This window comes from Leuresthes tenuis, unplaced genomic scaffold (genome assembly GCF_036924035.1).
Source record: "Leuresthes tenuis unplaced genomic scaffold, fLeuTen1.0.hap1 SCAF_15, whole genome shotgun sequence".
In the NCBI taxonomy this organism is placed as follows: domain Eukaryota; kingdom Metazoa; phylum Chordata; class Actinopteri; order Atheriniformes; family Atherinopsidae; genus Leuresthes; species Leuresthes tenuis.
This window is the reverse complement of record NW_027325369.1, coordinates 22,480,750-22,496,448: the sequence shown is the minus strand read 5'-3', so window position 1 is coordinate 22,496,448 and position 15,699 is coordinate 22,480,750. Positions and strand designations below refer to the sequence as shown.

General features: G+C 42.0%; 1 protein-coding gene across 1 annotated transcript; it reads left to right on the top strand.

Annotated features, from left to right (window-relative positions):
• Nucleotides 1-2,986: 2,986 nt before the first annotated feature.
• hif1aa (hypoxia inducible factor 1 subunit alpha a) lies at nt 2,987-15,664 on the top strand. The gene is made up of 15 exons (XM_072366010.1): nt 2,987-3,363; nt 9,675-9,865; nt 10,311-10,462; nt 10,792-10,876; nt 11,337-11,446; nt 11,896-12,098; nt 12,320-12,426; nt 12,533-12,680; nt 12,860-13,155; nt 13,256-13,458; nt 13,547-13,669; nt 13,845-14,101; nt 14,186-14,285; nt 14,376-14,466; nt 14,553-15,664. The coding sequence occupies exons 1-15, from the start codon at nt 3,332-3,334 to the stop codon at nt 14,714-14,716; spliced, it is 2,262 nt and encodes a 753-aa protein (XP_072222111.1). The 5' UTR covers nt 2,987-3,331; the 3' UTR covers nt 14,717-15,664.
• The last annotated feature ends 35 nt before the right edge of the window (nt 15,665-15,699 follow it).

Here is a 15,699-nt window from a genome sequence, read left to right as displayed (position 1 = left end):
AAAACAAAAAAATAATAAAGTTGAGATGAATTTGTTATGGCTAAACCTGCAAAGACGTGAACAAACCTGACCCTCTCAACATGAAATCTTCCTGTTTGTATGAAAGAGGAAGTCTTCAGGCTCCACATGTGTTTATCTCCTCAGCCCTGTGTCCTGTGGAGGATTGTAAATTGGTGGCCTGAGACACCAAAATGCCTCTGTACATTCTGAAATTGAAACCAGTCTTCCCATTTTCCTTTGGTATGAATTTTTTTTCTTTTTCTGTTTTTTTTGTCTATGTCTTTGTTTCAAATAAAAGCAGAATTGAGCCAGTGGTTTGCCGGCACTATCATAAGTCTTATATTTTGACAACCATCCATATTAAATCTTATTATTTAAACTCAATATTAGCAAGTATGACAATCTCACTGACTAACCAGCAGCCAACCAGTCTAGTTTATGGTTGTACTAGTTTTTGTTTGCTCACTGATGCACCCTTTTTGGCAGCTTTCCCCAGGTTAAGTCTGAACAAAGGGAAAGGTTTATAGGAGTTGAGTCTTAGCTTTCATTACAGAGTTATCGATAGCTGCCAGCTGTGCCTCTGCACTGCCTTATTGAAGCGCTGTTTGACCCAACTTTGATAACCCCCAAAGCAGCAACGGTTAATGAAAGGAACTCAACACCCTCCCAAGTAATTTCCTGTAAAAATCTTTGAATACATCAACATCTTTATTTTTGTCACCTCCTGGACATTTTGTGCATCAGCAGGAAATAAGTGCACATCTCACGTTCAGAACCGCAGTCTGTAATTATTGTAATTGTAAACAAAACTGAGATTCCAGTTAGACAGCGCCCATAATGATAATGCAATCTTTCAAAGTTGTGCTAATGGTGTTATTACAGAACAGAGTAACAATGTTCCTTCAGTGTAAAGGCTGCGCAGCAAATAAGACACCAGATGGTCTCTCTTTTTTTTATAAAAAACATTTATTTATTTTATGGATGGATTGGTTGCATTCCATTATCACTAAATGCAAACCATGCACTGCATGCTCTTACAAAAGCTGCCATAGTTTGGGAGGTAATAGTCAAAGTATCCTCAGTAGTATAGCAACAGGTGTGGTTCACACCCCAGTAAACTTCCAGACATCAAGAGGCTAAAACAGAGATTTATCAGCTCTGAGAAGCGTCGATAGTGACTTGTAGTGCTCGCTTTTTATTACCATGTTGAACACAGGAAAAATACAACCGTGTCACATGCACAGCCAATAGATGCTAAATGAAGGTGAATTCAAAATATCCAAAAGCATGCAATGATAACTCTATGTAAAAGTTCTTATATTGGATTCTTGTTATTTCAGGATCACATTTTCGCTTCAGTTTTTGTGTTAAACCTTTCTTTCAGAGGTTCAAGTGGTACCAAGTCTTCTGTAAAACAAATACATGTCATGACTCAAGTCCAAGTTCAGCTCTGCCATTCACAATCAGGTGACGTACCTGAATCAAATTAGCTAGCTCGTCTGGAAAGTAACAAGGATTTGTTCAAGTTTCGGAATTAACAACTGCCACGTAGGAGCAATTACGAGAGATCTAAGTGAGATGAGTCCTCTGTTTAATGAAGAACGAACATTCCCATGATCTATGGAATGGGATTTATTTTACCCCCAATTAAAAAAAAAAAAGAATTAAACCACAAAATGACTAATTGCACGGATGACTGGATGGGAGGAGTGGTTTATCCGGTCAGAAATCTCCAAACCATTCCAGGAAACTTAACAATCCCTTCTCAAGGCCAGTAAAGTTCTCAAGGCCAGTAGTTCGGAAATTCTCACACGTCCTCACAATTTCCACATAAACTTGCTCATTTTCTGGCAATATTACATTTAAACAGAGTGTCTTCAATCATAGTTTCTTAAATCATATTGTATTCACAGTATATGCTTTAGGCATATAGTGTATGCCTCCAGGACATCTGAGTCTTCAGTTTTTCAGTATTCATTTGATTATTCACCTCATGAAAAGATAGATATTAACATAGGCATTAATAGAAATATCTAAAAACAGCTCTATTGTTGTGCATTATACGTGCTAATCATTTTGTACACAGAACATCTCCCTCTTCTTTATATTAAAGTTCACAAACACAAGGTTTCTTGTATCAGTAAGAGCTCATTAGCTTTCAAAAAATTGTGTTTTGTGTAAAATCAGTTTTGACACAAAAAACACCCTAGAGCTTTTACAAGGCTAAATTCAACATGTAGTACACCGCCCCAGGGCCGGAAAGAACCGGAATACGTGTGATCAGGAATATGTATCAGGTAACGGGCCAATTTCAAACACCAAACATGGCCTTCTGTATATTGAGACAAGGGATTTATTTTCAGGCACCCAGTTTTATGAATGAAAATATGGGCACATAGGTTTTTAATTCCAATTTAAGTTCAAAATGGAAGATGAACAGTTTGAGCAGTGCAGCAACAATCCTCTGAATAAAAACAGCACCATAAAGAAAAAGCATGTAGTATGCATACTGCAAACACCTGCAACAGCTGGCACCTTTAGTCTACTTTAAGCTCACTATGCATAATGCATTTTAACGGCATTTAAAATTCTTCCAGCAGGTTACAGGAAAAATACATGGTGAAACTAGTATTCTGTCCTGTTTAGAGTTTTGAATTTGAAGTAACTGAGATGAGGAAGAAGGTAAGATTACAGGGGGTTATTTTGTAATCCATCACAGTTTTGTCATTTACCGACAACATTTCAAAGTAATCCGACCCTAACAGTAGTCAGGATTTATTACCTACAACACTGTACACAGGGGAAAACATTTCTCATCCTTTAAACGCTTTAAGTTTTTAATAATCTGCTGTTGTGGGACCTGCATTGGGCTTTCCTAAACACACTGTAACTTTAACACACGTTGTGTATTTTTAATTTCATTAATGGGTCGCTCGGGTTTCCTGTGCGCGTCCTCGTTGGTACAAAAAAAAAAAAAAAAAAAAGAAAGCATGTGACTGCGCGTACTCGCAGACGTAGCGGGAGGAGTCAGTCTTCATGAGGCAACATTGTCTCAGCTAGAGGCACTTCTCCAGCGTGGCAAAAGATTCTCAAAAGAAGAAGAAAAAAAAAAGTACGCAAATACTCTGTTTTGAGGGATCGAATTTTTTTTATTATTTTTCGGACGATACACATACCGCGAGAACTCTTATGTGACAACGCCACACACACCCCCAGAAGAGTTACGGGTTGATACCTGTGAAGACTCGTAGGATTGTGGTTCATTTTCCGACGCGACCGGATACAGCTCGACACTGATAGAGAGACTCTCCCCAGGTCCCTTCGTCCTGACATGGACACAGGAATTGTACCCGAAAAGAAAAGGTAACGTCACTGCTGGCTAACACAGCGGTTCGGGGCCGTGTCGCCGTTTAGAAGATAACCGGGCAGCTCTGGGGTTTTGTTATAACTGTTGTGACATTACGGCCTTTATTTCAAGGTGAACTGCGAGTTTGGTGGGTTTGTTTGGCTTAATGCGTTTTGCTAGCGCTGCTAGTGTCGTTAGCAAGCAGCGAGTACAGTTAGCTAACATACGTAGCAACCAATATATATTGATATTCCCGTAAATTGTTAGCCAGCGGCAACTATCTGATTCAGATAATGGAGAACTAGATCTAATGTATGGCTGTTCCGCCTGATTATGTCTCTGTTTCAAAGATTGTTTAATCTCACCAACTATGCATGTTACGTTTTTGTTAATTTGATTTTGAGACCTTCGTGGTGCAACATAGTCGATATTTACCTTTATCGTGACTGTGACGCATTGCTCGTTCCTTATCCTATTAATAATCGATCAATGAAGGTGTTCTGTTTTATGTGTCAGACTTTGACAGAGATGACGAAAGCTGCCAGGACTCATGTGATCAGCGTGGAGTGGGGTGTTTGGTTTCTGTTGAAATGTGAAGCGTTAACTGATATACTGGATCAGAGAAGCTGTAAGAATGTTTTTGTTTTATACAGCTTGGAGGTCCACGTGGGGTTTTATCAACTTTTGCATTAACTTTAATTGTAAACAAAGGTTCCAAATATCTTATTAGTGGCTGCTAACTTTAACTGTACCAAAGGCCAAAGTTTGGTGTCTCGCTACCCATAATAAGTGTGTGTTTTCTGTAAAGCCACTACAGATGCTGGTTACCTTGTAAGGTCGGTGTGAGAGGTGAGGGCCAACAGGGGAAATGAGGGTTACACTTTTCACACATTTTTTTTTTACCTCTTTAAGCGATGAAATCTGAAAATAACAAGGTTTCACGTTGAATCTACAATTGTAATTTGCCATGAGTTTGGATCATTTGAAGCTGGGACCTTAACATGATTTCAACTGTTCAAGTGAAGCGCATATTAGGTTAAAAGATTAAAGAACACTGTTTTATTTTACAGTGACTTATATGACGTGACATGAATAATATCAGTTGGTCTGTTTTGAAAGAATGAATTCCCTTGCGTTTCTATTCATCCAGGCCAAAGTCGAGGTTTTTAGGAGGCATTCAGATCTAGCTTTTCATCTGGTGTTCAGAGCTTTGTAATGTTGACTTAAATAGTCCAATGTATTGGTCCAATTGCCAAGCTTTCCTTACCCGTTTTTGGTCAACATCGATGGTTTTGTAACAGGAATATTTATATACAGCTGATGTAGACAGACAGACAGACTTCTCCCATAGATTACTCACGGAAATGAGGACTTTTGAACTCTTTTTCTTGCATCAAGGCGCGAACAAAAAGTAGTTTTACCATGACATGTTTGAACGTATTTGCCCTACTTGATTTTACATCTTGTGATTATACCCTGTTGGGCATGTGCGCATCGCAATGTTGATCTCAAAACAATGTTGTGTGGCCTTATCTGCATAGGGGCTAAGCTATTAATCAACGCTGACAGCCTGCATCAGATTTATTAAGGAGCTGACCTTCAAGGGTTCTGTTCACACTCCTCAATGAAAAGACAACTATCAGTTATTACTGACTGTTGTTGAATGTTTACTTGCCCGTGCCCTTAAAAAAGCTCCAATTTGGGTGCACAATCTGGCTCTTTTTTTTTTAAGACTGGTCCAAAAAACCTATTTGCATCTGGCTTTTGAGTGCAGTGGTAAAGCATTTAATTGGCATTCAGTCCATTGGCTCAATTGTTGTTGCAATAGACGTGGGTTGGAATTGGGTCCAGCTCAACCGAAAGACAACACCCAGATGTGCGCCCTAATTCTCGCTTGGGATGCTGAGATCGAGGCGACAAAATCTTTACATCTGTAAAGTCTTTCTGTAATTCTTATCTTTACAGAAACTCGCTACTGACCAGAACCTGTCTTCGGGACAGGTGGAAGCTTTTTCCTCTGTCCTGTCTGTGTGGTGCTGTCCAGTCAAAAGTAGTAAACAAGCCTGATTAGAAAGTCGTGATTATCAGAGTCACAGCCTGCAGGATACAGTGTAATCCCATCCCTTCATGTTGTCTAATGAGATGCCGGTCCTCTGGGAGCTCGAGGCATACCGGACTGTTTAGCCCACAGAGTGCTGATGATAAACCTGCTATTACACACAGTAAGAAAAGACTTTAATTGGCTTGCTTTTAGCAGATGTACCCGCATTTAAGAAGAAGAAAGAACTAGTAAAACGCTACTTTTTAGTGTTAAAAACTGTACTTCTTAGATAGAACGTAGTTGTAAAGGTTACTGGAGTCACAAGACTGAAAGAAAGAAACAAAGGAGACGGTCTTAAAAGTGAATAGCAGGTTGTCATCAGAGTCAACTGGAAAGGAGGGGGTGTATAAAAAGGCAACGGGTACATTCTTTCAGAAAGGAGTCTGGTCAGTAAAATCTTTTGTAAAACAGCTAAATGAAAGCTTGTCAAAGTATTTGCATGCACTGAAGTTCAAAGCCAGGACAGTAAGGCCAGTAGAAATTGTAACATTGATATACAGTTGAACAGAGAAGGCTCTGTAATGTACCTTGGGTACAAAATACTTTGTAAGATTTGTTTTTTCCTTCATGACGAAGAAGTCAACAGACTGACCAGTTACAGAGGTCACCTGCATTTCCTGTTCTTTCAGCTTCAAGTTGTTGCTCTTGTGTTTTGTTTTGTTTTTATCTTAACAACCACATTCAAGCCCCAAGGGCTTCACCTATTGTCTTCTTGTCTTTTGAAATTTGGCACTCTGATAAGATCTCAGCAAAAGAGTTGGCAAAGTCTTTGGTGACAGTAAATGCGTGTTCGGTTTTACCCAGTTTGCGTACTTGTTTGGTTGACTTTCAGCTGGTGTCTGTGAGGTGTCTGGGTATTACCTCTGCCTCATCTCTTAATCACGGGAGCTTGACGTCAGTAGGGAGTGGCCAAATGTGTGTGGCGATTTTTCTGGCTGGCAATTTGCAGGTTGCTCTGAGGCATTTAAGACTCAGGCTTGTCACAACTTGAAAAAACAGAAACTGTGTCACTGACTGATGTTTTGATGAATTTCTGTCTATTGTGGTTGATGACTGAAACAAAGGTGTGTTGAAAACGTACTTTGATGCAGCCACTGTTAAATATGGTTGGTCTTAGCTGATCGAGTGAGTGTTTCGTGGGGTTTAACCAAATGAGATCTGATTGTGACTCTCAAGTGATCTTAACTAAAAGAAAAAAAGACTTCAAGGGACACTGATCACCTCAGGAGACATCTGCTGTGGTTCGTTTGTCAGCTCTTTCCCAACATCGTAATGAGTTTTCCAGAGCGTCTCAAACAATGCGAGGAAGGGTGTGTGATAGCGGTGCATCATGCCTTAAAACATGTTACCGTACATCCTTCCTTGCATTGATCAAGTAGTTAAAGGTACGATGAACCCAGCAATGTGTCCATATTGCTCTTTTTTCTTAGTTTGACATCTTTCTCTCTCTGTCTGCTCTCAGATTAGGAATCTTTTGATAGTTCAGTTTGGCGCTCAGGGATGATGCTCCTGGAGTTGAAAAGAAAGTGGTGGTGCTGTGCCAGTTTCAAATTAAAGTACACATGTGTAGTCCACATTTTTGTCTGCTGTTTCCGTAATTTTGTGAATGGCAACGCGTGGAAAGCATAAAAAGCGAATGTTTGGTCAGCTGGAGGGTGATTTATAAACCACATCACGTGAATGCCAGCTCAGCTCCAACTGAAAGATTTGTAACTGTAGGTTGGTGACTGATTCTTAATGGTGCTCCTTTTGTGCCTGTTTGGAATGATGTACTCAGTTTTAGATGCTGATTTACTGCCCAGTGACACATCATAACCTTCAGTTTCAATATTCGTTTTAGTCTTATTACAATAAGTCAAGTATACTTTCATACAAACACATTCATACATGAGACTGTAGAGAAGACCCATACTTTTCATGGCAGAGTTTTACCTCAAAAGTGTGTTTTATTTTCAGTCTTCCTTTGCTCTCCTGTAACTGTAGTGATGTTTCCTCTAATTGGATTATGTAAACGGAGCGTGTTTACTGTCAAACTGACGGAGAGGGAAAGCATTTCTCCTGTAAAAATAGGTCAGACCCATCAACAAAGTATACAAGCCACTCCAGTAACATTGGTCAAGTTGATCTTCCAGGCAGATTGTTTTTTTTTAGTTTTTCCCTCCCCGATGTTAGTCCACGGTCCACCTGCTCCCATCTGTCAACCCCTCGAATTCTTTTTTACATTTTGGCACACGTTCGCGAACCAAAGTCCATGGTGATCCAATCCAAAATTGCAGAAATGCCTGCGAAATCAAACGTGAAGCCAAGTTCTACAGGGCATGAATGGCTATGTGGATTAATAGCATTATGTAACGACGGCCTCCCTGCTGCCCTTTTTACATGGTTTTGTTTTCACTGCATGTTCCATGCAATGATAAATAGACAGATAAAGGCTCTTATGCAATTATAGGCACAAGAGCCAGCAGGTCACTTTGTCGCTCCACCACTACTGTACTTTCTTTTGTATTGTTACAAGTTTGCTTTATTTGAAAATGATTTGCATGAAGAGACCATGCAGAGGCTTCAACCACTAAAAAAGTCAAGAGTTTCTATACTGGCCAGTGTTTATCAGGCATGTAGGCGGAACCAAAGTTTCTAACAATGCATGGTAGTGATAACCAAATCTTCTATGTTCTGAGGGATAGTTGGACGTTATGAATAATTGTCATTGGTATTTGCAATAGAAACGGGTAAAAGTCATTTGCCTGAGGCTCCTAACTACAGCGTGGCGGCTGGAAACAGGTTTGTTACAGTACCACTGAAAGGTTCAGAGACATTTATTCATTCAAGAGTTTGGTTATATACGCCGGCAGAGGTCTACATGCACCTGCAGGAACCTTTTATTTGTTTTAGACGAAGCTTGAAATGCACACTAAGAACTTTGTAGTTAACTCTGATCAGACACTGGTTTGGTTTGGCTTTCTTTGTTTTCACTTTGTTAATTTGAAGCTTAAATTCTTGGGTTTGAAAGATTATTGTATTTGTACTCATAAGCTTGTTTTGCACATCGCTTGTTGGAAAAAAAAAAAATCCTTCTGTGTTTTCTATTTATTTTTTTCCAAAGGGTTGTGTCATCATGAGGTTTGTGACTTCCTGAGAGACGAATGTCATGAGCAGACTAGCCAATCTTTCTACCCCAGATGACTAATTAAATTTCTTACCGAGTCCTTTGCTCATCATACGTGTGATGGAAAGTTTTGGTCTAAAACCTCAAGTCTCCAGGAACCCTGCCAGTTAATTTACATTGCAGCAGGCTAATTTTAGTTAGAGCATTTATTTTCCGGTTAGAGAGCCTCAGATAACAATGTGGCCTTGGTTAGTGCTGTAAGTGCATGACGGATCGATTTCAATTTGGTGCACATTTCATAGCCAAGTGCCTTTGAACTGTTGTCTGTTTTGTTGTGATGCTGCTCTCGTGTCTGAATGCATTTGGGGTTTTAAGGTTGTGAGAAGACTAGTGATATAGATTCAGAGTTAAGCTATAATACAACAAGTTGTCAGAATCGTTTCATTACTGAAAAGTTAAGTGTGTTTTTTTCCTGTTGAAGTACATTTGTGCAGTGACTCACATTCTGTCCTTTAAAGTCTGCTTCAAGAGGCATTGATCTTAAGATCTTGTTTAGATATGGCGCAGTAAAAGGTCTTGGATAACTGCCTGAATAAATGTAATATGAAATTGGAATGGATGGGATCTGGGATGAGCAGTAATCTGTTTTGAGAGCTGCTGATGTAAAATAACTCGAACTGTAACTGTGGGATTGCCCTGTTGGGTGAGAGTGTCAGTCATTGTGTGTTTGTATGTTGGCTCTCATCCCATGTCTCCGTAGATTTATTGAACTAAGCTTACAAATGTCATAATGTTTGGTGACACATTGTAGTTTAGCTCTGCGGAAAAGAAAAAAGAAGGCCCATCCTACCAGCCAATCACTTTGAGTGGGTGGGTCCTACTTCTTATGGTCAGCAGCCAATAAGACACTTGCAAATGCGCCCATCAGGGGCCCAGACAGTGGCTGGGCCATCAAGTTGCTTGTTCAGGACTCCAGCTGTTGCAGTCGGCAATAGGCCAGAGGCTGACCAGCCTCTGTAGACACTCTCCAGTCAGGAAGGAGGCATGTCGGCTCTTGTCGTTTGCTTATCAAATCCAGAATGTGGCCAGACTGTGGCTCATGCACCACCTGTCTCCTGCAGGGTGAGCTCAGAGCGGAGGAAGGAGAAGTCGAGGGATGCAGCAAGATGCCGTCGTGGGAAGGAGTCGGAGGTGTTCTACGAACTGGCGAAACTGCTGCCCCTCCCCCACAGCGTCAGCTCAAGCCTGGACAAGGCCTCCATCATGAGGCTGACCATCAGTTACCTTCGCATGAGAAAACTACTCTGCACCGGTCAGTGTCTATAGTTCTATTTGATAATGGACTGTTTGGCTACAGGCAGTTGTCTTATTATGTGATCACAGCTAGAGTCGGCTTCAGAATACTTTAATTCAAGGGTCCAGGTTGAATAATACTCATTTGTAGTTGGAAGGCTTCCTTATATTTCAAAGAAAAGGCAGCATGGAGATAGTGGGGGGGTAGGGGACTGTGATCCCACATTTAATCTGTAAACTGGGGAAGCGCCAATAAGTGCCGAAATACTGACTCATCTTCTGTGAAACTTTTCAACTGTTGGACACAGATTCCTCTTTAGATACACTTGTAGCTCCAGTGTTGTTAGTGTGTGGCAGTTCTCTGTCAAACATTTTTAGACGGGGCATTGATGTCCTTTATCTAATCTGCTTTTATCCTGCTATTATCTCTCACCTCCACCCCCCATTTCTGTTATCTCCTCTAGATGATCCTGTGGCAGAGAAGGAAACGGAGCTCGACATCCAGATTAACAGCTCCTACCTAAAGGCTTTGGAGGGGTTTCTTATGGTGCTGTCTGAGGACGGAGATATGATCTATCTCTCTGAGAATGTCAGCAAGTGCCTCGGACTGGCACAGGTTGGTTTTGTTGTTTGTTTGTTTGTTTCAGGAACAGGAAATCCTGAAAAGGACCATTAACTTTAAAGCTGAGATTTGTTTCTCCTCCTTTTTCTACACCAAATGTGTTGCTAACAGGGTTAAGATGACACACACGGGATTTAAACACGCGACGGCATACAGGAGATGCTCTGTTACTCGTTGTTGATATTTATTTTTTTGTGATGTATCGTACACTTTAGACACTGATGTGAAATGCGGTCCATAAACGGAGCGTTGAGTCCCCAGAATGCCTCGCACTTTCATGTACATGTGGAAAAACATCTTCTTTTTTTTTCTGTCTGCTGCAGTTTGACCTGACTGGACACAGCGTGTTTGACTTCACACATCCCTGCGACCAGGAGGAGCTGAGGGAGATGCTGATCTACAGGACAGGTGAGGAGTATCACATTGTTAGACTCACAATTGACAAGAAGCAGACACACGAGAGCTGGCTTGTGTGCGACTTTTATTCGCCACATTTGTGAATACGCTTACACAACACATTGTTGCCTTGATGCGTTTTGATGTGATAGTATTTATGTCTGACTTTGTTTACCATTTACTGAATGTAATTCTCAGATTTCCGTGTGAAATTTGACGCTATTGTTGAGACCATGCTTGCTTGAGCTGTTTAGCTGAGTACGCAGTGTTATTGTCTCAGCTGTACATGCTGGTAACTCCACTTCCTTTTTTATCCCCGTAGCTTATCGCAGTGCAAAAGCTTCACCGCTTGACTTTGACTCGGCAAAATGTTGTGAAACAACAACAATAACGTTCACTGCTGAAATGGCAACAAAAAGATGCGGGTTTAACCTCTTCAACTGTGGCTCCGTACCCGCTTTTGTCATTTCAGGTTCCAAGAAAGTCATGGACGCAAACACAGAGCGCAGCTTCTTTCTCCGGATGAAATGCACTCTCACAAGCAGGGGCCGCACTGTCAATGTCAAGTCGGCTACATGGAAGGTACTGAGGATTACAGAAATGTGATTGTGTTTGTTGCTGTTGTCACGTGTGGTTTGTGAACAGCGCAGCTGCTGGCCAGGTTAATCACATTTTGCGGAACAACATTTTAATAAAGTCTGGGTAGAAAGTGGCAGCTGGGTTATCCTTTTAATCACTCTGTTAACCTTCTATGAACGGCCTCCTTTGAAGCTGTAGGGCCTGTCGTGTCTCAGTGCAGCTGTGATGAAGCTGCACGATGACAGACGGACCCTGCGTTCATCACCCCGCTGCACTCTTTGCTCTACAAGATCCACTAATCAGAGGGACAGATGAAACCATTTCAAAGCTAGAACTCTCAATTCGTTTGAATATACAAATAAGTATGAGTAAAAGCCCCTCCATCAGATAACTGTCTGTCTCCTGCAATAGAGGACTGTTCTGACGGCTGTGTTGCTGTTGTCTCTCTGTAGGTGCTTCACTGCTCAGGTTACGCGTGTGTTTATGACAGTCCAACTAAGGAGGCAACTGGCGGGCAGAAGCAGCCACCTGTCCCCTACCTAGTTTTGATCTGTGACCCCATCCCCCATCCCTCCAACATCGAGGTCCCTCTGGATACTAAGACCTTCCTAAGCCGCCACACAATGGACATGAAATTCACATATTGTGATGAGAGGTTCGTTTGCCCATCCGAATGATTATTACATACTTCTGAGCCTAGAGAGGGATCAATGCGATTGAGCTTCTCAAGCAGCCTGTGGTGGTTTTTGTTCCATCAGCAGTCATTTCCACCACTCCAGTTGGAGTAGTCACACAGTGCCACCTAGTGCTCAGTGCAAGTACTACAACAGCTCGCTCTTAAAAAATTTATTCATGGTTTTATTTTTTTCCCTCCAGGATCACTGAGCTCATGGGTTACGACCCAGAGGACCTTTTGAATCGTTCTGTGTATGAATACTATCATGCCCTGGACTCGGATCATCTTACCAAGACTCACCACAACCGTAAGCAAGAGTGCTTGGTGCTTCGTCTGAAATGTACAATCTTCATGAAACCCAGAGTGGCTCATTTTGTTTCTTTTGTTTTTTTTTTTTTTCTTTTTGATTATAGTCTTTGCAAAGGGGCAGGTGAGCACGGGTCAGTACAGGATGCTGGCAAAGAGAGGGGGCTTTGTTTGGGTGGAAACACAGGCCACTGTCATCTACAACAACAAGAACTCCCAGCCACAGTGTGTTGTTTGTGTCAACTTTGTTCTCAGGTATTGTAAAGACTCTTTGAAACGTACGTACATCTATTCAAAACTATTGAACACTCATTTTGTGAAATTAAATGTCTGAAGGATTGTACAAAACACTGTTTTATGAGCCTGACTTTTGTAGGAATGTAAAGAGCCGTTGCAAAATTGTTCTTCTTAAACTCTGACGTCTTTTTCAACAGCGGCATCCAGGAAGAGAAACTCGTCTTGTCTCTGGAGCAGACTGAGGATGTGAAACCAGTGAAGGAGGAACAGCAGAAGGTGGAGAAGGCTGCAGTCGAGAGCAGCGAGCCCGAGCCGCTGAAGGAGGAGGAGCAGAAGAGTCCGGAGCTGGATGTGGTCAAGCTCTTCACAGAGGTGGTAGAGCCCCAGCCAGTGGTCAGCCTCTACGACCAGCTAAAGGAAGAGCCTGAGGCCCTCACCCTCCTGGCCCCAGCAGCTGGAGACACAATCATCTCCCTGGACTTCAGCAGCCCTGGTTTGTGGCTACACGGTTCTAATAAACTTGTACACGGTGGAATTCCATTTATATTGAAATCAATTAAACCACTCTGATCAGCATGTGTCCTCTGATACAGAAACGGAGATCCACATGCTGAAGGATGTCCCTCTCTACAACGATGTCATGCTTCCCGCCACCAGTGACAAGCTGGCGCTGCCTCTGTCCCCTCTGCCGCCCAGCGAGCCTCTCTGTGTTTCCAACACCGCCTCTGAGGATGAAAAGTCCGAGAGCTTTGCCCCCACCCCGCCCACAACGCTGACCGAACACAGTCCTGAGGAGGTAAATGGACTTCTCAGCTTTGAATGAAGATTTGAATTTGATTTTTGTTTGTTTGTTTTGAATTATCTTCAACTTCTCCTCTCTCCAGGTTGATAGCCCTTTGGACTTTTGTTTCCCCATGGATTCAGATATGAATTCAGATTTCAAACTGGACTTGGTGGAAAAGCTGTTTGCCATTGACACAGAGTCCAAAACCCCCTTCAACACACAGGTGAGTGTCCCAAGGGGCTCTGCACATTTTACTGGATTTAAATAACATCAGTCATTATTCATTAATTTTTCACACCTGCCTCATCCTATTCAGGGTTGCAGGAGTTCATCATTAATGTATCACAACCCAGATTTGTCAATATTCTGACTGATGGAACTTATTTTGTCCACTTAAGTCAATGGAGGACTTGGATCTGGAGATGCTGGCTCCCTACATCCCCATGGACGATGACTTCCAGCTGCGCAGTGTCACCCCAGAGGAGCCTCTGTCTTGTGGACCAGTCAAATCTCTTGAGAGCTCCTTGGTCGGCCTCACACAGGACACCTGCAGCTATCCCAGCTCTTCATTCAGTGCACCAGGCAGTTGCACAGCGTCACCAGCACCACCTGAGTTGGTCACTGCCCCTCCTCTGGTCACCCTCACTGCAGAGAGGTGAAGTCTGCAGATTTTCGTCCAAATTATGTTCACATTATCTTTAAGAGCAGTTTGTAAAATGCTAATATTGTTGCATTGCAGGACCCCTCAGCTGGAGAAAGATGTCTCGCTCAGAACCCTGTTAGCTCAGAACGTACAGCGCAAAAGAAAACTGAGTGACTTAAAGGAGATTATTGAACAGGTTGCTGCAATAATTCAATAAAACACGGTTTGCTGAGCTTCACTTTTACAGGGAGGGATTTTAACATCTTCATTTAACTTTTTCTTGTAGGGATCTTTGCCCAAGGAGCAACTTGAGAAGGGCAAAAAACTGAAGGCATCAAAGTTGGGAACAACCATGACCAGAATTCTGGTATCTTCAGGTGAATGACTGGATGTTCAGAAAATACTTTGTCACTTAAAGCTCGTTATCAGGCGAGTCATAACTGTGTCTTTTTTCTGTTTTTAGATTTGGCAAGTCGACTGCTTGGCACCACTTCAGAGGGCACCAGTTCCCCCTTCACCCTGCCGCAGATAACTCGCTACGACTGCGAGGTGAACGCCCCCTTACAGGGGCGTCAGTACCTCCTGCAGGGGGAGGAGTTGTTGCGTGCTCTGGACCACATCAACTGAGTCAGTGCTTCACTGCTGAACTGGACTGGACACTACAATTAGTCCCTCACGTTGTCGTCCCTCTCCAAGAACCCCGCCCCGGCCCTCCTGATCCAGCCCCTTATTTATGTCATCTGTATGAGTTTGACTATAGTTTGGCTGCTGTTTGTGCACATCATGTGATAATTTGCAGCATTCCACCGTGACAAACGCCATAGCAGCATCTTGGTTTTGGTGCAAGGGATTCCGGCATCATGAGATGTCCCGTTGAAAATTTGTATGTTCCCCCTCCCCACCTCTCCTCTGGGGAGTCTCAGCACACCGCGCCTTGACAGATGACCCTTCTCCAGCAGGTCACCATAGAACTCGGCGTTACTGCCAGCAGTGTATTGTAAGCTTCAGTCGCACAATTTATATTTTCTTAAAAAGAAAATTATTACCAGCAATATATATTAAGCCTTTTTAAAGTAGTTTTAATGGAATATGAACAATTTTATTTTTCCTCCCATACTTGTATGTTGTAGTACTTGTAACTAACAGAAGCCCTTAGTCCAGAAGTATCAACATGTTGTTTAAACTATCTCCATTTAAGTGCTGTCTTTGAGCTCAAATCATTTAATTGTGTAGCAGTCCAGTACATGTCACTTTATTACTGTACATGCACCAGGGAAATCTGCAAGTAACCTCTTCACTTTTATTTCCTTCTCTCATGCAGGATTGGGTTTTTTTCTTTTACATGAAGTGAATTCATGTTTTTAGTCATTACTGTGTGTAACATACTCAAAGCAGTCAGTCTAAAGAAATAGGTTCTTCATAGTTTGCTCACATAATTATTATCAAAAAGCCTTTGTGACTTGTCAGGCTTTCATGCTCATGTAATGGTAGTAGCTCCTGCCATAGTGTTACGTCTGTCATGCCTCTGTTTGCTGTTTAACAATAAATGGCTTTAATAAAGTGCATTTTCAGGTTGCATTTACTTTTATTTGACAAAGAATGCATTGTGA

Excerpts from the sequence above, each read along its gene's own strand:
- hif1aa (XM_072366010.1), top strand. The coding sequence starts at position 3,332 with ATGGACACAGGAATTGTACCCGAAAAGAAAAG. Across the intron at positions 13,156-13,255 it reads CCTGGACTTCAGCAGCCCTG|AAACGGAGATCCACATGCTG; the intron begins GTTTGTGGCTAC and ends CCTCTGATACAG. Across the intron at positions 14,286-14,375 it reads TAAAGGAGATTATTGAACAG|GGATCTTTGCCCAAGGAGCA; the intron begins GTTGCTGCAATA and ends TTTTTCTTGTAG.